Source organism: Platichthys flesus, chromosome 3 (genome assembly GCF_949316205.1).
Source record: "Platichthys flesus chromosome 3, fPlaFle2.1, whole genome shotgun sequence".
NCBI classification, from domain to species: Eukaryota; Metazoa; Chordata; class Actinopteri; order Pleuronectiformes; family Pleuronectidae; genus Platichthys; species Platichthys flesus.
Genome location: NC_084947.1, coordinates 15405476 through 15431930, shown reverse-complemented (window position 1 = coordinate 15431930; position 26455 = coordinate 15405476). Strand labels below are relative to the sequence as shown.

General features: G+C 41.8%; 1 protein-coding gene across 5 annotated transcripts in view; it reads right to left on the bottom strand.

Annotated features, from left to right (window-relative positions):
* Nucleotides 1–26455, bottom strand: part of LOC133933229 (uncharacterized) — a 296679-nt gene that overhangs the window by 158999 nt on the left and 111225 nt on the right. For all 5 annotated transcript variants that reach the window (XM_062380198.1, XM_062380213.1, XM_062380189.1 and 2 more), the window contains 2 exons: nucleotides 22482–22606; nucleotides 20565–20708 (listed from right to left, as the gene is read on the bottom strand). In XM_062380198.1, coding sequence (XP_062236182.1) covers nucleotides 20565–20708; nucleotides 22482–22606 — 269 coding nt within the window. The remainder of the gene's footprint in view (nucleotides 1–20564; nucleotides 20709–22481; nucleotides 22607–26455) is intronic.

Below are 26455 nucleotides of genomic sequence, written 5' to 3'. Positions count from 1 at the left end.
CTAGTACTCGCCCCAGTACCTGTGGTAACAGGGCATTCACTGTGGCGGCCTCAACTCTGTTCCAGCAGAGATCCGCAATCCACCATCCCTGGACTCTTATAAAAAACTCATTAAAAGCCTTTTGACCACTTGTTTTTTAACCCTGGCTAACATTTCAAATATTTTCCAATTAAATTTGTATTCTCACTTCATAATTCTGTAAAGTGGCCTTGGCTACCTCAAAAGGAGTTATATGAATCAAAGTTATTATTATAATTATAATTAAAACATGCTATGTTGAAAAGAGAAAGCAAGAGAAAAAAATCAATTTTAATGCCCAATGTCCTGGACAACACTAATATCCTTCATAAGCTTTATGGTGAACACATATACACATTCAGTATACATGCAGAGACTCACTCTCTCTTTGTCTATATATGTCACACGTAGTCATAAACTGACATATAACTACAGCCTGTAGCATTTTTACATATAAGATTAAATTAAAGGTCAACGTGGTATGAAACAGCCTTTGGAATACACCATACAGTGCAAATACTTACTGGAGGTTCTGAGTATTAAATGAACTAAGTAACCCACTGACTTTAATTACTCAGTTGAATCTATATTTGTGTATTATTGCAGGTTATCTACACCATTATCAAGTGTAAACCCAAAAGACACGACTGCATAACGCATTCTGGATTCCAAGTTATATGTTTAAAAAGGTAATCAAACATACGCATGAGCATATGATCACATGACCCTCGCTGGGTGTAGTTACCCAGAATAAATACTCTTACACGTGTAATGTCCTTGAATCATCGCTGAGCTCAACAGAAAGTCATCTCCTGAATTCACTTTGACCGTATCACAATTTTACACGAACACTACCCTTCCTTTTAGATTGTAACGAGGCCATCACCTGGCAACGACTTCAATACATAGAAATGAGGGAGGTGGAATTCTTATTAGATTACTAAGGTGAATGTGATTAGCAAGAACTATAGCTTTGCTTTTTGAAAACATAATTGTACTGCAGTAGCTGCAGGCTAACATTATCAAAGTTGTATCAGGCAATTGACAAGGCTTTTATAATTAGGCATGCTGCTCTTTGAGAGACGAAGACGAAATCTCAGCCACACAATGCACAGCAGGCTATATATTCACTTACAACCCCTACAGGCAGCACAGAGCAGCCTCGCTGCCTTTGATCTTTCCACCCAATTGTTTATGGAGGTTGTAGAGGTCCCAAAACCCTTTTGAATTAGGCATAACTTCAGTTGATGAGCGCAGATGCTGCTCAGTGGAAGCAGTAGCAAAATATCCCTGATGCTTGGTTCCTTAGAAAACAATTCCAATTTAGATTAGCTGATTCTAATCTGTACTCTAGGTTTGGGGTTTGTCTTATTTGTGAAAAAAATTGCATTCCTTTTTTAACCCATGCATTCCATTCAATTCAAATCAATTCAACTGTATGATTTGGTGGTTTTATGAAAGATCAGTTTATAGTCCTGCTGCTGGGCTACTTCGTAAGTGATCTATGAATAAAGTTAATTTATTATTGTTATTATTATTTTTGCGCAAAAAACATATATCACTTTAGGCACTTAACAAAGTAAGGTCGAGCACTTGGGGACTGTAGAGAGCAACAAAGCAGAACCAGGCTCAATGTAGGCAGCCATTTGCTTCAACTGGTTGGCTTCATTCATTTATATAATCATCTGTATATCAAACTCAACCTCTTCATGATCACAAGGAGCTGAAGGATCCATTCTCCTTATACATACCTACACAAACCTATTAAGTTAAATTTTTCCCTTAAGACAGAACCACCTTGGCTCAGTTTTGTTAAGTGGGTTTGCACCTCAACATATCACTGTATAAACTGAGACCATTTTAACAACATATTATCATTGTTCATTACTAAACTATAACATGACTAAAAGTACTAAAAACTTCTCTTAATCCATATCAATTGCTCTGTATCATCGATACTGCCAATTCTGAAGTGCCTCTATTCCATGTTTACACATACATTTTCCCTAAGACACTGGGCATCACAAAGCTATAGACCCCGTCTGTGCACGGTGGCCATTGTGAGGCCGTCAGGCGAGGGCTTTTTGTGCCATTGTGCTCAGTGACAGGCTGAATGAGAGGGAGTGTTTCTCAGTACCAGGATGTGTGGGAGACACCTGCTGGGCCGGGTTGCACCGGCCTGCTCTGCTCCGCCATTAAAACGTGTAGCACTAGGGGCTCTTTTGTTAGGCGGGAGCTGTTGGTGGTGACATGTTTGAAGTGTCACAAGTGTCAGTCTTTATTAGATCCAGAATGATATTAGGAGATGGAGGAGTATGCTTAGTCAAGGAAAGGGGAAGATAGACTGAGCAAGATGGATAAAGAGCATCCTTCTAATGCCATTTTCTCTGAAAATTGAATATCCTGCCAAATGCAGAGGTGGTGAGGCTACCTTGGATTCTACTGTGCGAGCGATTTTCATATTTACTGATTGTCACACTATCTAATGTCCAACTTTGTGGTTTTCTTTTCAATTTTCCGCTATCTAGTCATGAGACATAATTACACATCCTGGTAGAAATATCTTACAGCCCAGATGACAGGTGAGGTGGAATCATCAGGTGCTAAGTAGAATTATCTACGGAAAAACAAAATTGGTTACACAAACCGTATTTTCACATATTATACAAATCAGTACCAGCGAGTATGACAAAAATAGGTCAAAGGGTGCATTACATATAGTGTATATTGTTTGCTGCTGTCAGTACAATTCATCACATCATCTTTTGAGTTAATGAAGCATCTCTTTACTTTTATTTTCACTATCATATTGTCTATATGTGTCTGCAGGTCCATGTCTGTGTGCATTTCCAAAATAACTAGAGAATACAAGCGAGATAATTTAGGGGGTTGCTGCAGTACAAATACAGAGGTTGCCTCGAAGCACATATCAATTGACATCTGCTCAAATGTTCATCGACAAAAGGAGAAACACGGAGGGAAAAAAAGTACGAGGGAAAGACAGGGAAAGGGAGAGGGGTCCTGAGAGGGGGAGAAAAATCCATAATTGCTCTCATCGCCATATGATTTTCTGCAGGCAATTTTCAGGGAGCACACATTGACCTTTGCCTACTTAATTCCTGTGCAGTAAAGAAACAGAGAGATGATCACTGAGGCACATAATTACACCCTCATCGATACATGGATCTATGGGATGGGCAATGAATGCAACCCAGGGATGAAAGTACAATACACATTACCCTCACACACACATAAGCCTGTACTCTGACCTACACGCACACACTTGCAAGACAACACATGCCCACACACACATCATCATGATCATCATGGAAGTGTCATATATTTCTATCTGGATGCAAAGTCAATGTGAAATGCATGGTGGGTAATGATGATGTGAAGGTTTGAGGCTGCGAGCTGGATGGAGGAGCCCCATATGGCTCTCTCCGTCCGTGTCATTACCTTGTTACGCCTCTGACTTCCATTCAGAGAGAGAGGCAGAGAGAGAGAGAGAGAGAGAGAGAGAGAGAGAGAGAGAGGATCACCCAAGACCGTGCTACATCTGAAATTGTCTGGGGTCAACAGTGCCATAATTACTTTAAAATGTCAGCCTGCAATAAAATACAACAGTTCATCTGGCAGAAAGCAAATTAGCTTTGACCATGCCGTAATTACCCTTTCCTGCAGAACCATTAGAAGAGATCAAATCTTCACATTCTCTGTTTGAGGAAAGGCCATCAGAGTACACTCCACCTGACAAGGATGCACATTTGCCATTTTGCAGGGGTAATTAATTGTCCTTATAATAGAAATTTTATATTGGACATCGAAATGGAAAAAGTGTAATAACCTGCCAGTTTTATCTTAACCATTTGCTGACACCCTTTGCCTCTTGCTCCCTCGCCATTCCTTCTTCCTTGTATTTGATTTGAGCAGCTGACTGATTTCTGTGTTCAAATCCTTTGACAGAGGTCTTGATGATACTGAGATATTTAATGTAAAGACAGCGATCTCCAGCAAGTGCGTCTTAAAACAGGAGGTCAGAATAGAGTTGAATGTTTTTATAAATATTTTCAAATATCACGAAAGGAAATAGGTAACTGCCATCTCTGATGTGTTGCTCAGAATAACATAAAGATTTAAACATGAATTGCCCAATAATGCAACATTAATGGAAATCCATCTTTCCAGGGGACACAACAGAATACAGTACATAAGACAAAATACATTACTCAGCCTGAAATTTCATTAAGAAAAAAAATATATATATACTGGACTGTAACAGCAGTAAACATTTTAAATTAAGTTAAAGTTGACTTGTGGCAATTAACAACTAAATATTTAATACCAAATATCAAGTGCTGTGGTGCCTGCTCAGATTCTGTCTGAATCCCATGAGGACCTGGTGTAAATGCCCCTAAATTAAGAGCATCCATTCTGATAATGCACAGACTACAAACGTAAAAACCAGAGGAACTTCTAACAAAAAAGACAAATATCATCGTTGGTCAACTTGATTATAATTGAAGACCTAAAGTTGATTTCCATAGAGGCCTGCATCACTCCTCAGACCAAACCAAAGGGATTTGACCCACACTGCCTTACATATGACCCAGCTGTAGCCTCTGGGGGTAATGGTCTTACACTATTACAGTATGATGAAGAAAACAACAGTGGAAGGAGATGAATATTAAATGAGGATCAGCAGGCTACGGATAACCTTCCAACTTAGGGCACCGTGGGTCAAAGTTCAATAAAGTCAAACTCCACACTCAAATATTCTATTTCTTAATTGAGTCATCTAGCTGTACACAACATTGCATGTAATAGGATGCACACACTGCTTATAAAGGTTAAAAGTCCACATTGAGTCCCAAACATCAAGTTCTCAATTTAACACAACACACAATCAACAGACGTCAATCGACATGTATCAAATTGTTCGGGGAGTTTGTTGAGGTGGGCTTCTCCCCTTGTTATCTCACATGCTGAGTTATTATGGAAATACCCTCCCGGCGAACACAGCCCACATCCACTCGCCTTTAACCACTTTTGTTCACCGCCATTTAATTTAACAGCGACTACATTTACTGACAAGCTGGAGAATTGCACAGAAAAGACAGACGGTAAAGAGATTAAAACAGGACCTGTTTTAGCGCAGCATGGGAGCTTTACACCACCAAGCCGAAGTGTTACAGCGATCAATTCCATTGTGATTGATTCTGGTAAGCCCCCGTTTGTTTCATAAAGGACAGGTAGTGCATTTTGCGGGTGATTATTATCATGGTGAATTTTGTTCCTCGCCCCACACACACAAACGCAAGCACACTTTTAGCGATTAGCGTCGGAGACAGAGATGTTGCCTATGCAGCCAAACTAACTGAATAGGGATTAGATGTGGAATAGCTGGGTGTGGACGGAGGCCCAAAGTAGTCAATTGGGACTGTATCTCAGGTAGCTGCATGTACAGCGCCACCGCTGTTCTGCTGCTGCTGCTGCTGCTGCTGCTGAATCTGAATCTCAGCTCAAGAGCATTGTAACCTTATCAAATTAGCTTTGGGCCCAGTCTGTCAGCCAGTGCTGCTGGGTTGGCAGCCACCACCATGATTAGTCATATTGAATTATACATTCAGAGCATGTACGACACCTTCCAAATCAACACAATATGTAGACACACATACACACACACGTACACACACACACACGCACACAAACCTACTGTTTTCAGAATGAGACACACACACATGCATACACACCAGCACACAGACAAAAAAAACACACACTTTAGGGTTTCTGTTTTGGAACAGGGTGATGCGGATGTGCGTAAACAGGATTAGGAGAGACGGTTCCACTGTCACAGAGACCTCCAGATTGTAATTCTCATGCCTCTCTGACAGCTTGGCACAGCACTAAGTCACCTAACGCTTGCCTTGACATGAAATCCAGACCTGGGCACAGATGAGGTTATCAGTGGGGGGAGATGAGTGGGAGGAAACGCGTCTAGTCCAATTCAGGGAGCTGCTTGGTGCTAATGCCTGGGCTCCGTTGACTGAGGGGACTGAGGAGGCACAAGGAGAATGGCGCGAGGTACGAAACAATATCCACCATAGGCGCCTTCGGCACAGTCACCGTGATGGCGGGATTCAGATCGCACTTTCCCCACACACATGTGAAACCTATCTAAAAGTAGCTGGGAGATTACAATCCTCTTCATTAAATTTATCTCTCGCGACATAAACTTTTAATATGCGCACCACCAGTGTGTATGGGACTTCCAGGGCAGTTTAAATGACTGCAACCTGTAATTACTGTTCCAGCGCTTGATTAGAATAATCTGATTGCAATTATTCAGTGACTTTAAAATACAAGCCTCGAGCTACAGAACAATAATTCAAGGGCAGTGATTGGGAACGTGTTTCTTTTTTGGCTATAAAATGACGTTTTAATCGACACAGAGTGAGAAGAGGTTCCCTGCTAAGGAGCCAGCTCCCTCAATTAAAGACCATTTATGCAGTGAGGGGGAAGACGTTGTGCTGCGATGTGGAGTTAATCACCAGGCAGACACTTACACAGTTCTCACGGATCAGGGAACTAACCCCCTCTAACGGGTAAATAGGCAGAAATGCAGCTCTGTGGCGAGGCCAACCAGGAACACACATACATATATACAGTATTGAAAACATTACTGCTACCAATTACTGTATTGTGCCGTTTCTTCCCTTAATTAATCTTAAGCTTGATGGTCCAAGCCCATAGGAGGAGAAGGTTTGTTTCATCCTTTGGTTAAAACTCAACATATTAAATCCAAATGCTCTTGCAGTCAAGCAAAACATGAGAAAGACATGTCAATTATCTCCCATATTCTGCAGCAACAAAAGCTAAATAATGGATTGCATTCAACAGACAACTCTAATGTATCTCATCACTCTGAGGAGTCTGTGGTAGATTAATTAAAAAAGTAATACCATATGAAGGAGAAGTATTGCCCAGCTGGCACTGATTCCATGGTCAAAGTGAAGGACAAACATTGAGACTGTATAATCTTTTTCAGGGCTTCTATAATTTGCAGGACTTTATTTCCTTGTTCCGATTTACCTGAGGAGAGGCGACTCTTGTCCCTGCCTTACAGGCTCACCCACAGTGGGTGATTAGCAGAGCTGATTAGTACTTCAACACTCTCACACACACACACACAAACACACACACACTCACACACTCACACAGAGACTTTACATTGTCCTTCAGCACTCTAACATTGCATGATGCAATCTGTACAGAACATGTGTATATAATGATGTGAAGAGAGACTAGGTGATTTCATTTCTAAATGGAGCGTCTTGAATTGAAATCAAAATTGCCCGTTGTATTTTTTGAAAGCTTAATCGTAACCATCCTGAATTATTCTGCTTCTTAATTGACTGTACAATACTAACAAATCGCACCACCAAGGGAGCATTAATCAGTATTACTCTGCCTTAACCTCGGTAAGTGGCACAATAAGAGACGTGCCCTCTCTAATCAGCTTCATTGTGTTATATCACCTCCGCTCTAACTATATCACCGAGAGTTCAAAGACCCTGCACTACATGTTATTGCTGAAACCATCTTTAATCAGCGGCATTGGTCTTTGTTAGATCACGGAGGTCTACGTGGTAATGAAAACGGCAGCTAGCTCTGATAGCAGCCTAATTGGGAGATAATGAGCCAATAACATCAATGGCTAATGACACACAGAGTCTAAGTCACACCCCCCTCAGGCCACACAGAGGCTCATTCCCCACTGATGGAGTGCGGAGCTGGGATGTCTGACAGAGCTAGACCTCGCTCTGTACAAACAGGCTGTCTTGATGGCTTCATTAGGCTAATGAAAGGTGGCGCTGACGCTTAAAGATGGTTATAGTGGACTCTAGCTAAAGGGAACACACAGAGACACCTGATCCGTAGTGATCTGTCTAATGGTATCCTTCAGAACAATTTGGATCATCACTGTGTTCTGCCTTCCACCCTATGGTTCCACCATATTTGATTTCATTATCGAAATAGAGAAACACTGTGTAGCTTACTGCCCTTCGAAAGGATGCAGCACTGAATATTATGTGTAGTTTGTTTATTGGGTTTGACGGCTTAAGCACAGTATGAGTGTGTGGGCGTGGGCACCAGTAAGTGGGTTGAAGGGGGCTGAACTTTTGTCAGGTCTCAACAATAAACTAGCTAACAGTAAACAAGCCTGATGATGCATAATCTCATTAAGAGAGGCACCAAGCATGGAGAAACGACCCGGCTAATCCACACTGTGCTAGCTCCGTAACCTGCACATAATCCTACAGAGAGGGAGCGAGGTTGGAGGGAGGAAGACATATGAAGAAAAAGTAACTTCACTTCTCAGCTCAAATTTTGCATTTAGGTTATGACATGTACGACAAACTGGTCAACAAACAATGCATCTGCCAATGTCCATTTATGTCCTTTAGCTGGACAGCACTGTTCTGTAGAAGCCAATGAAATATGTGTAAAATATCATAATTGATGGCTTCCTTTGCTACCATGCTACATGTCCTGTATGGCTAATTAATGTACAAGCGGGGCCAATAGTGTATATTCTCATGATCCTACATTAGTTGGACAGTTATGCTACGAATTAGCACATTGTCTTTTCCTGTTTCCGTTGTTATTTTCCATCTCATTATTTTACATTACATTACATTACATGTCATTTAGCTGACGCCTTTATCCAAAGCGACTTACATTTTTTTAGAACACTCATCATTTTTTTATGAGGGGCCATCTAGGGGTTCAGTATCTTGCCAAGGATACTTAAGCATGCAGATGGGATAGAGTGGGATTCGAACCGGCGACCTTCATGTTGCAGAGCACCCGCTCTATCCCCTAGGCCACGCTCTCCCTCCCTCTATTTAAATAGCCAATGTCCTTGCCTCCATTTATATTGTGTTAGAATATTGTGTTATCAGACATATCCTTGCCCTTTTAGATAACTGTTGCACTTTTAGGGACAAAAAGAGCACAGAATGGCGACACTACGATACACCTGCTTAGCACAACACACATACACTTGGCTTGTTACACAAGTACTACACAAACACTCTCAAGAGAGGCGTTCACTCTTAATCCACCATCATAACAGGAATCCACCAATCACCCCTGGCTTTTAAAGGGAATGGGGGATAGGACTCTGTTTTAATGCATGTTACTCCCAACAAACATTCATATTTTATTGAGGAATTAAGTAAACAGCATGCGCCTAATGCAGTGACTTTTGTTTTCAATTGTTTAACTAGGAAAAGACAACTCGCCAACGTAATGCCTCCAGTCATGGTTGTCCCTGGAGAGGAAGCACACAAAAACAAATCTTGTTTTGTAGATGGCTCATAATTGATTATCTGACCCAGTATGTGAACATGAAAATGAAGATTTGTGTCAGGGAGTGAAAGTATGAATGATAGATGGTTACAACAGAACTACCACAGGAAGCCTATGACAACACATACCATCGTTGCAATGGACTGACAGTTTCAATCAGAAGCATCTGAATAAAGGAATATGAAGAATCCTGATCAGTGTGACAGTATTTATGTTCCATTTTACTTTCACCAATGAACTTGACTCTACGTTTCTATTACTTTTGTGTTTTTGCTGACTTAGTGAGTGACCTTTCAATTAAAAGAACCTCAGCTTATAATCATGGCCACAAAGGCAAGCAGGGTAAAGTGGGCTGTGGATTATCTGAAAATGCAGAGAGATGGAAAAAAATTACAGAGAAGTTAAGAAAAAAATAAAAACAGTATATTACTTTAGAAAGCTTATTTAGCAAAACATATCCAGGGGAAGTTAAATGAGGAAAAATGGCTTTGTCTCTCGAAGCATCGTGTTGAACTTGCACTAATATCATAAGCTGCACTCTCTCCGCTTTACTTTCAAAACTTTGCTGAGCAAACTTTTTCTGCCAACTCCTGTACAGCTGAGGGAAATTCATCATTATCAGCCCGTGGATCAAAAATGGAGAGGGGGTGAAAATGACAGATACAGCAAAAGTAAAGAAGGGGAAGGTGGGTGGAGATGATGTGGGGAGTGAGGATACAGAGAGATTGGAAGCAGACAATGAGCAATGGTGGGTGAGTGTAGTAGGTGTGTGTGTGTGTGGGTGGGTGGGTGTGGGTGTGTGTGTTAGAGAGAGAGAGAGAGTGGTCCTTGAAGTAGACCCTGGAAGCCGGGACCAGCTGGACTCTGAGTACTGCCTGCTGATTCTGCCTGCCCTCCCGATCCCTAAATCCCTTACCTCCTTTCCACAAACCCTCTCTGTCCTGACACTCTGCTCTTTCTCTCCAATTTGCTCTCCTCATTCTATCCGTGCATTTTAACTTCTCGACTGTACTAATCTCCTGCCTCTTTGTGAAAAGTTTCAAATCGTCTTTACACTGGATCCCTGTATGTTTTAGAATTGATTTTAAGATTTTACTGATTGCTTTTAAAGCCTTTCTTACAGCTAGATCAGACATTGAGTACATTAGTCCGGATCCAAATACCAGACTAAAAACCAAAGGGGAAAGAACGATTGCTGTGAGGGAACAATCCACAAAACTCTGGAACAATCAGGTCAGCTGAGTTTTAAATCCCTTGTTAAAACATACTTTTATCGGCGGGCCTTTCCTGATTTTACCTGGATTTTCGAATTTATTGAATTTTACTTAAAAAAATATATTTATTTATAGCATTTCTCAACAACAAATAAGTTATACACTCTTAGCCCTTGTAAAGTTAAGCTTGAAAAAAACTAGTTTTGTCCACTCATAGTAAGCAGCTTGAAATCATATCACAACCATTTAACAGGTCTCACAGACAGACACAGTGTTGAGTTTTGGTTTCGGTAGTTTATATTCATGAATCCGTCTTTAACTCCCAGACACTGGGGAACAAATGCAGAGTAACAAGAAAATAATGGATGCACAGAAAAGTAGAAACAAGTCTGTAATGGTTGAATTATGTAGAGTTTAATTACAAGCAAATCCTCGGTTCTCTTCCGAAGTTAATTAAAATCCATCACAAACCGCATTAACAACAGGGACGTCTTTGCAGAAAAGGTGTTCTCTGTGTATCCTCAAGCCACATGCAGCTATATCTGGTGCTTCTCATATCAGGGACTGCAAACCTCAGATAGGAAGGACTGGAGCACAGTGACAGATTTACAGGCTTAAATTAACTTAAAAATGTAAAATACAAAAAACGTAATTCTCTGATAACATACTGTATAGTTTCAGTTCTCATACATTTTTTGCTGTTAACAATCAACAGCCTCAAACCAGTGAGTTTAATTATTGTATTTGTGTTAGTCGTGGGTCTACATTTGTATATCACTATATGAAGAAAAGAAGTATTCCTTGTTTTCTGAAGTAACAGCCATGTCAGAGTGCAGAAGCAGAAAGACATCCAGGCGAAGTTTTCCGCCTCGATGAGTCCAATCAAAATTTTCACACTTCTGTTGGTGGTTCCTCTAAAAACAAATCAACCGCCCAAATCTATGAATAAAATGAATGCTAAACTTTATTTGTGGGAAAGACATCATTCAAGTTCTTTCCCCGAATGTTTCTTTTATAAAAAGAGTGTGATATTCATGAAGTTATATATATTTCAAGTAGGTACTTTTGTGATGGATACATCTAATCTAACAGAATTCAATAAGACTAGTGGCAAGATTTTTCTCTTATGTTTTTTTTTTTCTATCACGATGCATAAAAGAGAGCAAGTACAGCAAACATAAGCCTGCATGTTTTATATTTGTATGTTAAAGAAAAAAACTGTGAGGTGAAAAGAGCACAATGCTCCTGCTCCCTTTCATCGGTTTTTTCCTTCTTCTCAAAGAGACGAAAACAGGGTCTTGAATCAAAGCCAATCACTTCAAGGGCCTGAACTTAGCCACTGAATTCTCTGAGAAATGTTCTTATTCACACAGAGAAGAGAAAGAGTGGTGGTTAAAAAAAAAGGAGGAGGGGATGTAGAGAAACAGACTGAGAGGTGAGAAAAAATTAACTCGGTGAAGCAGTGAATCTGAAAACTGGTGCGTGGAGTTCTAGCCTCCACACGCAACTGACCTGTTTCCAAATAATCAGCACAAAAAAAAGAAAAAAAAGATTAAGTCCTTGAGAACAAGAGTAGTTTTCACACTCTAGCACACAGAGAGAAGGAGCAGAGATGAGAGGGTTGGCCGCATTGTACTGCCCCACTTAAATCTTACTTTCAATTCACCAAATGTGTTATTTGACTTGGCAAAGGAGCTGGTATGTCCCACGGAGCAGCGGGGAGTCTGACCGGGACTTTGCCAAGTTTGCTGCAGCCCTGCTCAACAGCCTTCGTCTTGGCTAGTGAGTGACCTTAGACTTAGTGGGTGGTTCTAGAGAGAAGGGGGGGGGGGGGGTGCTCAGAGAAAGGAAAATTCATCAAAAATAAAGAATAGGCATAAACTCTAGAGGTTGGAGTTCAGATGTTTAATTTGACAATTCTATGAGCACATGAACAAAACCGATGAGAAAAAACTGAAAAAGGAACGTATTTTGAACAAAAAGAAAAACAGGATGAGAGTATACCCAACACAGACTGAGAGGCAAAGAAAGAGAAGGTCCAAGCACCAGTAGTTAACACCGGGCCGGCCTACCCAGAACCAGGAATCCGACAAACAGGGCTGGAAAATATTTTTTTGTTTGCCCCGTCGATGATGGGAAATGTAGACCATGAGAACAACTCTGTAGCATACACTGCGCTGTGAAATCAAAATAATGCAAAGTTAGTAGAGGAGTGGAAAAATCCAATAAAAGCCCTCAGTGATTGGCCTACGACAGAAAATCTATTATTTCACTTTTCTGAGACAATAAATCAGCGGTTATTATGGGGACTTGTCAAGTGCAATGACTTTCTAAACTCATAAGCTATATATTCAACACAAGCAATTAAACTTGGATACAGCTGATCCTACATTTGGCTTTCAGATATGCAAACAATAAACTGCTTCAGCTTAGTAAAATATGGCTTTACGTTAGTGCGATATGTGCCAATCTCATTGAAAACATAATGCATCACTTTCCATTTGGTCAAGTGCAGTGGACAAAAAATTCTAGGGTCCTCCCGTTCGCCCAGATTTCATCAGAGTTTTCCGTTATATAAAAAAATGATGTGATGGTGTGTCGTTTCATTTACAGGGGAGTTCTGTATGAGGTCAGCAGTACATGAAAACACTTACTCTAAGCGCCGCAATTAAAAGTGACCTTCTATGTTAATGGCTCTATTTGTGCACACAATCTGCCAGGGATTCATGCCGCTGCGGTTGAGAGTTCCAGACTCAGGGGAGGACAACTCGCGGCGACTCTGAAAAAGGAGGCGTCCGTGGCTGCCAGCATTACAAACCTACAGGGAGGAGCCCCAGACGCCCAGCTCCCTGAGTCTTATACCATTTCTAACTCGCAGGAATTTGAAAGCTGAGGCGCCCCACGCCATCCGTCCTTTGGCCCGCGATGGGGAAAAAATAAAAGCGAAGCTCAGAGACAAGGAGCGATGTTGTGAGGAGGACAGGAAGCAAGGATGAGGAATTATGCCAGGGTCTGAAGATTCATTTTGAGGTCGGATTTAGAGAAATGGTGTCTGGCAATGTGCGCGGGGTCAAGCCCTGCAGGCCTGGAGCTCGAGCAGCCATCTTGGCAGTGACTCCTTCGGTGCAGCAAGAAGGGAGGAGGAGGAGGAGTGGAAGGAGGGATTGCTTTACAAGATACATCAGTCTACTGGGACTCACCATTTCCTCTTTCCCAGTGTTGCACTAATGCAACTTCTATTTTTCTTTCGTTCACTTTATCTTTGATCTGAAATATATTGCTTAGTCGACAAGCAGTGTAAACATCCCCATAATTCGGAGCAGAAATCATTACTTCCTCTCGTTATATTTACTATTAGGATGATGAGAATCCGCAGAAGGGAATAGGTAATCAAGGTGCCTCCACCCCACCCGACTCAACCCCCCCCAGCCCCAAGTACAGACAGCTGCTCTCTCTTCCACTTGCCGGGAATATTTTTTACAACGTAAAGGATCTCCTGTGGATCGGAGTCATTTTCAATAAACACAAGAATTCAAATAATCATTGTGACACTTTTCACTTTTCCCCCCTAACTTTCTTTGTCTCTCTCTCTCTCTTCTTCCCATATCACACACGCTCACCCACAGTGCACTCCCCCCTCCACAGGGCCTCCTGCATGGGAAAAAGGAGTCGAGCCACGAGAGGCGAACAGTGTTGATCCAGCCGATAAGCCGACCAATTGGGTTCATTTATCAAGGAGAACCTTTGCTGGGATGTGATCCCCATGCATGATGGAAAACCCTCTGACAACTCAATCCCGTCCACGTCTCTGTGGTTCTTGGCGTGGTCGCGTTGCAGAAACCGAAGCGGTGTTATTACAGACCTTTAGTGGCCTAAAACAGGACATCAGTTAAAACAAATATGTACATCTGAGTGAAAGACGAGGAGGAGTCTTGAATGATATACACCAGATAAACTACAGGAGAAGACTGGAATGACCTTAACTGTCTTCACCCTGCAAAACCCCCGTTAGAATAAAGAAGTACCAGTGGCAGATCAGACAGACGCAGAGACAGTAAATAAAACTCATCTGGAACGGGTTTCTGTCTCTCTTCCGTACAAGATGAAACCCAATATTCATATCAGATCTGAATGCTGTGCAGCTATAATAGCTGAATATTCATTTTGGTGCAAGCGGAAGACAAACATTCCCGTCCTTAATGACATCTCCTGGGAGGAAGTTCATTACACTAGGTTGTTATGCAACAAAACCCTGTCACTTTGAGAGGTCAGAGGAGGTTCACACTGCCAACATTAGAGCAGAACCCAGTGGCAAGTAGGTTAGTGACACTTCCTGCATAAAATAACAACTTAAAAAGAACTGGGATACGAGTAACATCGGTTCTCCAGGTAGACATGAGAAGACTGGCCTACTTTGAGCCAGACAGGGGAGCAGCATCACGAGAACACACTGAGACTTCGTGGGTTCAAGCTGGAAAACGCAGCATTGCAATGACTCCAGCCAATTATTCATAATCAATAACGATCGTAATTCAATACACAAGCATATACGAGCTTATTTTGTGTTCAACAACTTAATCAACATGTTAAACATCTTTGTCTTAGGGGGTAATCCATACTACATGGATTTAACCAGCAAGTATTATAATATATAAGAAACTTGCTTCTGTGCTTAAAAAGTTACTTAATAATAATGCATTTATTGATGGCTAAAGAAATGTAATGTTAACATTTTCTGATCTTCTTCAATCAGTTCAGTCACAAAACAAATTTTGCTTTAACCTGCATTTGTTATAAACTCTCTTTCAATGCAATAAAATCTAGCTCTGACATTGTATAACTCTGCCAAGGCTATGTATTATTTACCGCGGTGGCCCACTATGTTCTGATATGTCCTGCCAGAGTTTCATGATGAACCAAGAAGTTTCCATGATAATATTATAGCTTAACAGATCTCTGCATTTCTGCTGTGTGCAACACATATACGGTATTGTCCATAAAGTTGTTACCGTCCAAGCAGACCTCAGTTACAGCAGCATTGTGAACATTACTTTTTCTTTAAACTACAGAATAAGAGCTGACAACTTTAATGAAATCAATGAAATTTACTACATGATTCCATGAAAATAAAACTTTGGAAGTCAAAAATGTAGCCTGTCTTTGTGGAATAACGTGAAGATAAAATGAGAATTTTAATAACACTGGTCATGTGTGTGTTTGAGTGAGTGTGTGTACGTGTGTGTGTGTGGATGTGTGTGTGTGTTTGGAAAAGCACACTGTAGGTGTAGTTGCACACTGCTCTGTGCACTGATTGATGGCTGCTGTCCACGCAGGCCTACATTTGAGTGGATTGGAGTCATAGCACATGAGCAAACACAAGACGGAAGACTGAGAAACTCTCCACTACAAAGAATAGACTCGCTGCACCGCACACACAACCTGCAGAGGAGCAAACTCACTCACTCACACACTCACACACACACCACACCCACAGATCCACTTCCCCACCTCCAGCGCTTGAAGATCTACCTGCCAGCTGCTGCCAGTCGCAGGGAAAGATGGGCTTTGTTGGTTTTGTGAAACCCACCGACAAGACCCCCCTGGAGACTGCAGGTCTCCAGCAGCACAAGCCTCAGCCTTATCCACTCCGCCGCACAGGCAATCTGTTTTCTATATTACCAGGCTGTATCACTGTACTATGCACTATAGAACAGCAATTGAGCAGGAAATTAAGTTAGGGGATCGGTATTTGGCGGAGGAGAACGAGCTGGTGTGGTCTTCCCTCTCCACATACAAGGATCATTAAATATCACACGAGTTTCTTGATAAATTTCCTCCTCTCCTCTCTCTGCTGTTCTCATAAACTCACTCCCCTCTTGCTCCTCTCTCTCTCCTCTTCAGTCTGTCTGTGTCTTTTCTTTCTTCCTCAATTTCCCTCTCATCATTTGCCAGTTTCTCTCTCGTCTTGCTGTATTTGTAGTGAGTATGAAACAAAACATCCTAATGGATGTTTGAACAGCTTGAGATGTGTCGGCCTGGGAACTACCTCCCTGTGACAGGGAGCTCTGGCAGGGAATTGAGACCATTACAAGGGGAAAATAGGGGACATATTTCTTTCTTTTCCTCTTTGTTTATTTCTTTTCCTCTCACTGGGTCCTTCTGTGTAGTCCTCCCTCGCTTCTCTGTCTATTTTCTCTCATTATTTCTCTGTACATACAAACAGAGGACAGAATCCCAGCTCTTTTTGGTTTAGCAGATGTGGAGGGAACTTTTCTAACCTCTGTCCTCTTCCACCTCTCTCCTACACTCCTGCCTTCTTCCTACACAGTATACCTCAACTTATACTTAACTGTTTTCAGAGAGTGAGTGTGAGTGAGCGTGAAAAGTTAGTATGTGACCGAGAGAAGTAGAGAAAGAGTTCGGTCAGTAAGTCGCTATCCAACCCCGTAACACTAAGCTTTCACTGAAGCAGTGGCAGTTTGGTAAGATGAATGAACATTGGAGTGCACATATAATCTTACACACACACACACACACTTTTTTAACTCCTGTGTGAATTCTCAGTTTTACTTTCTAGCACAAAAGGACTTTTTTGTTACTTTTATTAACTTCTTAATCATAAACCTCATTATCAAACTAATAATTAAGTTATATTTCAAATTACATTTAGGTTAATTTGGGCTTTTCAAATGCCCCAGATCTCAATTTAATAATGAAATGTATATTCATAGAAGACATAAATTCCATTGCTCCTTCTTCACACTTTTAGGAGAAACTTTGCAGTTTGAACGGATTCAAGCACATTTTCTCTAGATACTTTAATTTCGTTAAGTTTTAATGTTGTTTTTTCCTAAACCTATCACCAAATTACCGAAGCATATATTAGATATATATTATATAGTTAATATTTACTGACATTTTGAGTTCCTGGCTCAAAGTGATGTTTTTGCAGAAACCCCAAAGCAGACACTGGCATTCCTGTGTTCATCCACAAACAGAGCAGTAGACTTACAAGGACACACAGAGCTCTTGATGCAACAATCCAGGGTATCAGTGATCACTTGTGTTGACAGCTAAATTAACAGGTGATAACAGAGCCATTACTTTTGCCTCCTGGTTATGTAGCGATGAATATACACCAATACACTGTCGGACGGATAATCAAACAAATCAATATCTATACATGAGCAAATGAACAAGTAAAAAAAATATATATATATTGGTCTGGAGGCAAATTTACGACTATTGCCGGCCTCATGGAGAGGCACGCAGCACTCACGGCCGGCGCTGTGGTCAGGTTAGTGGGAGGCGGTCGGGGAGATAAGGCGCCAAACAGGTCTAAATCCCTCCTGAAGCGGTCTTGATGGACAGACAGGCCACCATTAACAATGCGGTGGCTTGTGAGAGCAGCAGCTGATGGAAAGATACCCTGGCATTTGCTGTGTTAAGAAGTGGCCCTTAAAGATTTCACACTTCCAATTTCTTTGAATTATCTGCCATCTCCAACCTGTCACTCAGCCTGACAATCTCAGATTCTTGCTCACCGAGGCACCGGGGCTGGTTATTGACAAAGCAATCCGCCGTGATACAGCAAAGCCTGATAAAACATTAGTCAAACAACACCGACATGCAACTCAGGACCCACTTCGCAGATGGATGCCGGCTCACGCTCCTCCTTTCTCTCTTTAAATACATTTCTATTCATGTCGGCTAAAACAGATTGTGATTCACACCATAAACAGTAACAGAGTATTTACAGCACAACAGTGGATTTTCGGGATTACCAGAGGTTTTTTGGGGGATAATTTATGCTGGGATTGTGAAAAAATTGATGTAATTTATAACTTTGTATAGACAGCATGTCACGATGTGCTAAATTGTGGTTCACGGAGCAGAATGGATTTGTTGATGTCCACCTACGGCCGTGGTGACAGCCAGTGATGTTACAGTACGACGCTGAACAGACTGCTTATCAGATCTCTGCTGGTCTGATTCGCTCAGCGCTGCAGACAGGCCATGATAGAAATATCACAACACCCCATTACCCTCAGCATTCGGTACATAGTGCACAGCCTGTGCTTTCCATGAATTATTAAAAGCAGACAGATTACGCTGCAAGGCTGGAAGTCTCGAGGCATGATACAGATGCTGCTGAGCAAAACAGTAACATCAGAAGTGGGCTTTTGCCCTGTTTTTAAGAGGAGGGCGTCTCTTTTTTTATTTAAGGTCTGAATCAGATTAGAGAGGGTGGCCGTCTGGATAGGCACATGGGTGTGTGGATAAGAAAAAGGAAATTGTGGGTGGGGTTTGCACATGCGTGTGTGTGTTTGTGTGTCTGCTGCAGAGGATGAAGGGGGTTGAAGGGCAAAGTGTCAGGGCTTGTCAGACATGTGGCCTGGTGGGTTGGCTGGATGCTTGGTTTGCTGTCTTGATGGCTGGCTGGGTGCAGCCGAGCTCCAGCCTGGCAAAGCCCTCTCTCCCTCCTTCTCCCCTTCTCCCTCACTCTCCCTGGAGTGACGGGCTGAGACATTAAGACAGGCGTTTTAATTAACTGTGCCACTCTTCCACCTGCTGCCCTCAATATGCTCCGGCCCAGGCAAGCTGTCTCTCATACCACTGACTCTCGTGCGCTCTTTTTTTATTTTTTCCATAATTTCTCCTGTTCTCTCGCTCCTCGTCCTTCTCTCCCTTTCTTTCCAGTTTGCAGAACTTACCCTCCATCAGTCCGACTTGCTCTCCCCCACCTCTCTTTTCCTTCCCTCGTGCATCCCGCCGCAGTTTGACCCCAATAAATGAGAACTCATACCAATAGATAAGACGATTCCATGTGACAGAATTAGCCAATTTCTTTTTTGAACTCAGAGAGAATTAATTTCTACATGTGTCCTGTTCTACTGACCCTCTAACTACCCCCCTCCCGAATTCAACCAGACACACACACACACACAGAGACACACTGTCACACACTTCAAATCTATCTGGTAATTCACTTCAGCTCGACACTCATCAGGCTATTCATTAAGGCCTGATTGGAGATGGATATTTCAGTTCCCTTATGACAGAATGGAGCTAGGGATCAAACTGGGGACATTACAGGATTTAGAAGAGCAAACGCAACACACAGTAGCCTCACTAGTGTGTGTGTACACTTCAACATGTCCCTGTGAATACGTGCTCATAAATGTTTGTATTAATGTGTGTAAATGTATGCCTGGTCATTTAAGAATCTCATTTAGTGCGGTGACTCCTATAGTTTAATCATTTAAATCATAAATTGAGAATTAATTCGAACAGAATGGAGCAACAAATGATCCACTTTTAGCACTCAACTAAAATTGTATTACACTTTTAATGGGGTTAATAATAGACACATTAGCAACACAGGAAAAAACGACTCAACAAAGTGTTGTATTAAAAGGATTAATGTCCTCCCTTCAGAATTGAAGCCAGGTGTTGGAGATACAGTTAAAGCTAACAAATGGCGTGGCTCTGGCTCCATGACGGGGCCTCAGTCGCAGGCAAACTACAGTAAGAAGACAGCAGCAGGGGCCAATATATCAGCCGGGCAGAAAGGGAGCATTCATCTGCGGTGGAGGGAGAGGTGACTTTGAAGTTCTCCACAGTGAGGTGAAAGAGCAGCCGTGGCCTCAACCTCTGTGTTTATGTAGCCGCACTAGCCCTGGGAGAGCTCTTAATGAATGATGTGGATAGATGGACACCACAGCTAAAAGCTCACACTCGCACGTCTGTGTGAGGGCCAAGACACACACCAAGGATTTACACATACTTTATGTGCAGGTCGCGGACATGTCAGCGTGTAAGGTACATGAGAGCATGTGCAGAACAGGAAAAAATGCATAAAACAGCAGGCAGAAGGTACTTGATTAAGTCAATGCAGGAAACAGCTGCATTACACTGTGTCAAGCTAATAGGTTTCAAACATGAGCGGGGACTCACCTGTGAGAAGTATGCTATGCCGACATCCTGCAGCAATGGCTCTCACTGGCGAGCTTGGTAGCGTCACCTCCTCTGGCGACAGGATGTTCTTCTTCATGTTCCCACATGCAGGTCCACAGCCCCACTGGAACAGCCTGCCGTCACCTGCACGTCATCAATAGATAGGTGGAGAGACGGATACTTTAATTTATGGCATTCAGCAGCTTATTGAACAGTACAAAGAGAAGCAGCACAAATAGAAACTTAATACACACATGCAAATATATAGACGGAAACTGTACAGTTCTGCACTAAGAGCAGAACCAGTTAATACATGTATAACGTTTTTTATTTAAGTGACATATAAATAGAAATTATTTCTGCAAAAAAATATTTCAATGCATCAATATAAACACTTAAGATTTGTGATGATGATTTCCAGAAGAAAGGTCTTATCGTGTAACTTAAGAAACATATGAAATTAGCTAGTGAAAGAAGATGTTTTGGACTCTGTGCAGTTCCGCGATAATTAGAAAGTAGAAGGGGGGTGGGGGGGGGGGGGCTCCGACCCCCTGCAGATGCATCATGCATCTCTGTGCAGCATGTTGTCCTTGTTGTGCAGCGGCTGCATGGGGGCCTCTGGTGATAAATTATGGATGCAACGCAAAAGCTGTAAAATTTGTTGTATCTTCTATTATCTTCATGTTAAAGGCCACAAAAGCTCTTCAGTGAAGTCAGCCATTAAGAAATGACAGGTATTGCTATCAGGCTTCTTTATAGCCTATTACCTGCAATGACAGCAGCTGCTGCTGCACCACTGTACGGCCTATCACATTATTTGCAGCTAAAGTCAGCTACTGTGTCATTTCGCCTCATTTTCTTGACAGTGCTATCATAAATCCATTGGGCTGCAGGGGGAACTGTCGACTACCTAGATTATCTTCATAGCCTGAATGAATTCTGAAATGTATGTAACAGGCAATGACTGTTATGGATCAGGAGCCAGGGCCATATTCTCACTAACTCTCTCTCTCCTTCCTTGTCTCTCTCTCTCTCAGGTGATGTGCCGATCGAGGGCTTGAGGGCTCGACACTCACATAAAATTGAGTGAAACAGGTGAACTTTGAAACGCACAGTGAAAGCTAATGAAAGGTGCGTTTTCAAAGAACAGTTCCAGAAATATAATTCCCTTCACTTTGACTCTCTTTTGCCGGCTGGGAGAGAATTTGTACTCTTAAGTATCTAAATCACACAAGTGCTTTTAGAGAGAAATTTGTATTAAATATTAGTAACTATAAATGTGAAATATACGTGCCCTGTTTTTGTTTTGAAGGTGACTAAGGCTGCACAGCTGAGGGTCAAAAGAGAGCATAAAATAGAAGGTCAAACCTTTTGGGCTGCTCTGGGAAACAACTCTGTGATTCGTGTGATAAACTTTATTTTTAACGATAATTGATTACTTGAACTTCAAAATATGATAAGCAATAGTAACTATAATTCTGATTATTTAAGCTGGAAGGAGGAAATATGTGTTCCAGCTTAAATTATACAAACCAATACTGTGGAGCCCTATGAGAGACAATTTTGATCTACTTTTGGCAACAAGGTCTTCTGTGCATTTATCTAGTTTGATGATTTGATGGTTTTTATATATTTATGTTCTGTATTTTGTTTTTATTATTTTTCTTTTATACTGATATGGACATCTGACTCTGAATTAAAGCAAAATCTAATAAATATAAATAGTCAAATGATAGGATCCACTTCCTAAAGATGGTAGTATACAAAAACGGTAACTGTTAGAGGGCATACTATTGATAACAGTTAAAACATTTTGTATTTTTTGATAAGGTGAATAATTCAATCAGAATTATGTAATAATAGCATTGGTATCGAGTGCAGTGTACTATAGCAAGCCAGAACAGTGCATTACTGTACCTGTGAGTGCAAGATTGTGGTTTGCCCCACAGGTGACCTTCGACACGCGGCCCACGCGCTCCACAAAGCGAGGGATGACCACATTTTCATTAGGACCGCTGCCAATTTGTCCATAATCATTCTGCCTGTAGGGAGAAGAGTATAAACACATAATTAAAGACATAATTAATTACCTGTGGGCATTGTCATCATCACTCACTCTTATCACATTTTAAACTATACACAGCACCATTTCAAAGCATTAGGATATCGCACAGCTTTCAGTTTCTATAGGGTAAAATAAATAATCAAGTCAATTAAACTATTGCGGTGAGCAGGCTCCACTGGGGGACTGTGGAACATATGCGTCCCCCCCCCCCCGATTCTCCGAATCCTCTTTGTGACAATAACGAGACACGGCCCTATCAGAAGTGAAACACCTCACTAACTAATTAGACTCTCAGGCTGCAGCCTGACAAAATAAAAAAAAAGAGGAAAGTGCTTGAAGGAAGTCTTGCTCTCCCGCAATTTGCATCTGCCACTTTTTACTGCATCTGTTCCAAGTGCCATTCAACGCTTTCTTCCTCCTTTTGTTGAGAAGTGTTGAGCCCCAACTATTTAAGCTCACCTCCTACCTACCCGGAGCTTTGTTCCTGCCCCTCTGCAGACCAGTAATGAGCCAACCGCCACAAAACCACTAGGAAATTATGACTCATTACCAATGGGGTCTAGACCGCGCCGAAGCCTCTCCTATACTCCCCCCGCTCCACCCCGCATGCCCACGTGTTAATCCTCTCTCTCCCTCTTTCTCTTACTCTCATCCCTTCAGCCCATAGAGAAAGACCCCAACACCTCCCTATCAATTAGAGCCTATTACAGGGCTCCCATGCTAGCAGGGCAAAGAAAGAGGGCCTTCACAGCTCAAGAGTGTGTGCAGCAGAGATTTGGAGAGTTGAATGAGGAGCCTTAAGGTGCTCCTTTCACACCCTTGCCCTTATCCATTATGCCAGTCTGTAGAGCCGCCTCGGAGAAACGTGCAGCCCAAAAAGGACTCAGGGATGAAAATAAGTCAAGGGAGGGATTCTTGGTCACACCTTTTCCCCCTTTCTTTCCACTCCAGTGTCAAATTATATCATAACTAGTCCTTTAGAGAAGCAACATGGTCACCGTGCTCCTCCTTTATATGGAGTGTTAAAAAAAGGTGACGAGATCTGATTGGTATGTATAAATCATTCCATCTCTGTGTGTATTCATGGACATGATAAGCTTCTGAATGCACGCACACACACACACACACAAACACACTCACACACACACACACACACACACACACACACACACACACACACACACACAAAAGGCCTAATGTGCTATGCATGGGATAAGTGCATCAACCTGTGGTGTCTTTGTATGGTAGTGCATTGGCTGTAGGGGCCACAAACCAAGGAATTTAGCAAAGGGCCTTCGCTGTGTTAGGGTCAGGACCGGCCTGAACGATCGAGCTCACCCTAAACTGCTGCTGTGAGGAATACAGATATGAAAGGTTGAGTTGAGTCTCACTAATGAGGTGTTTTATCCCACTGAACAACATGGTGTTGAGATAAAGCTAATGGTGGGAAACCATTTGAAAATCCACAAGGTAATTGATTTCTTTAATTTTTACCCTCGATCTCATTCTCCCCTGGAAAAACAACATATCCATTGGACTGTTGGTCTTTATTTTGGAGCAAAAAATTTGGTTCTACATTGCAGGCATTTTAGAATATCTTTTATTTTTTCTGCCCTGATAGGATATGCATCAGCTTTTTATTGAAGCATGCCATGTTCATTGGCTTTTGAAGCTACGCTACGTTTCAAGGCAATCCCTCTGAGAGTGAATGGGTGCGATCACATGGGTTTGAGGTGGTTTAGAATGGCAAATCCTGCTGAAAGTGTCATTTCCAGTCGGAGACATCAATTTGGTGTGTGAAACAGGGCCCCGGGAGAGCCCGATAGCCTGGGAGATTCTTCACAAGAGCAAAGGGCCTGCGGATCAGCTCGTACTCACCTGGATAAGATGGGAATCTCACAAAGCGCCCTCAAATACACGGAGCAAAGTGAGAGCAAAGGAAGAGAGGAAGAAACATGAGAGACATCTCAAAAAAGAAAAGTGCAGAGAGCATGAAAAAGGCGAGAGCATGTTAAATATCCGCTCTTCTGCAGTTTATGTTGAGCCTTTGCACGGCACACAATGAATTATAGCGATGCTATTAACCTCATTTGTTCTGTAGAGGTTATGGAAATTTGAATTCATGCCAAAAAAAAAAAATCCAGGTTAAGACTCCGACAATTGTTATTAAAGCAAATAAGAAAAGCAGTGAGGCAACTACTTGTCCTCCTTGACTTTGATACGATTGTATACAGTCGTTGTATGCATTAGTAAAAAAAATACACAAAACAGGCAATGACCTCCATCTGGGAGGGTTGTCAAAGCCCATAAGTATGGTTGATAGGGATATTAAAATGCTGACATGCACAAATAAAAATCTAAATTACTGGCAGGACCATTTCTGGCCAAACATTTTGATAACTGTATAACAGTGTACGTAGGCAGCGGTATTAACTCTAATATAAAGCCTCAATTAGCTTAAGTGAGAGTAAAATGGCTGATAATTATTGCACCAACTCATTAGACTTGTTTTGACACTAAAACCACTTAAATCACCGCTCGGGCATAAACACCAGCACAGATGCAAATACACACGTGCAGATGTTAGCGTTTATTTCCATCATAATGAGGCAGATACTGTACAGGTTGGGTTTTACTTGTTTAGACGAGAAAGCTAAACACTTCAAACTAGATTTAATGGGGTCTCGCCATTACATGGGTAATTTATGAATCGGTATACGGGCGGTAAGTTTCATGAACAGATCCCCTCGAGAAAAACAAATGACAAAGGACAGTCAGCAAGCGCACACATCAAATGCACACATCAGTCCTTTGCTATAAAGACAAATGGTTACTCTTCTTTTTTGCCTCACAATAGGCGCTAAATGTAGCAAATTTAGCACAAAATACTCATGTGGGTTTGAGTGTTAGGAATATACCTGGATATAAAATAAAAACACACAAAGTAATTCAACCTTCAAGAAAACTTGAGAAACGCAAACACTCTTGACCCATATTAAATACTTGAAAACATTATCTATGAACTGGCAAAGTGTACAAATGCAAGGAAATCCTCTCCTGTGCCGACTATACATCTTGGCTAATAATGATACAGACTCCTTAGGTATAAAATCCTCGGGGCCGGCCATGAAAGTTTAAGATTCAATGCGGTAAAATACAATGTGCCATAAAATATTAATGCCTGTGGTAAAATTATGCTGGTGGTAATATTTTAGATTGCTGCTGTCTGTAAAAGAGGCATATATGTATTTATTTACAAGCAGGGATGGTTGAGGAGGGCTTTGTTTGAAGCCATGTTTATGAATATCGACTCCGGCTCCTAGGTAAGTGGCTATAAATCTGGGAGAGGATCTTTGTAAAGTTCCCTTGGAGGACATAACTTCAGGTCTAACCGCCTCCTTCCTTCACTTGACTTTTAAACATTTAGATGAAGCCCGGCCGACTGCATTTAGAGCGGCTTCTAAATTACGAAGGGGGCTCGTTTTTGAGAGTCCGAGTGTTAACCAATCAAAGTTGATAAATTGTGGCGATGGATTTCTCCGGGACAGAACCAGAGGTGTGTTTGGCCCTTGAACTGGAGTGTTTACCAGTTTGGGGAATACTAAAGTGGGATCTTTGCACAACCTGCAATGTTCCAGATGTTGACTCGGACGGTACTCAACGGAGGATGCCATAAAACCCTGGAGATCCACAGCGCACACCCACACTCCTTTAAAAATATTCACACCATTGCTGCACTGTTCACCCCCCCCCCCCCGAATCCCACCCACCCGAGTATGCACACATTGTTGAACTTTACAGCATCATCCTCGTATGCTAGTTTCTT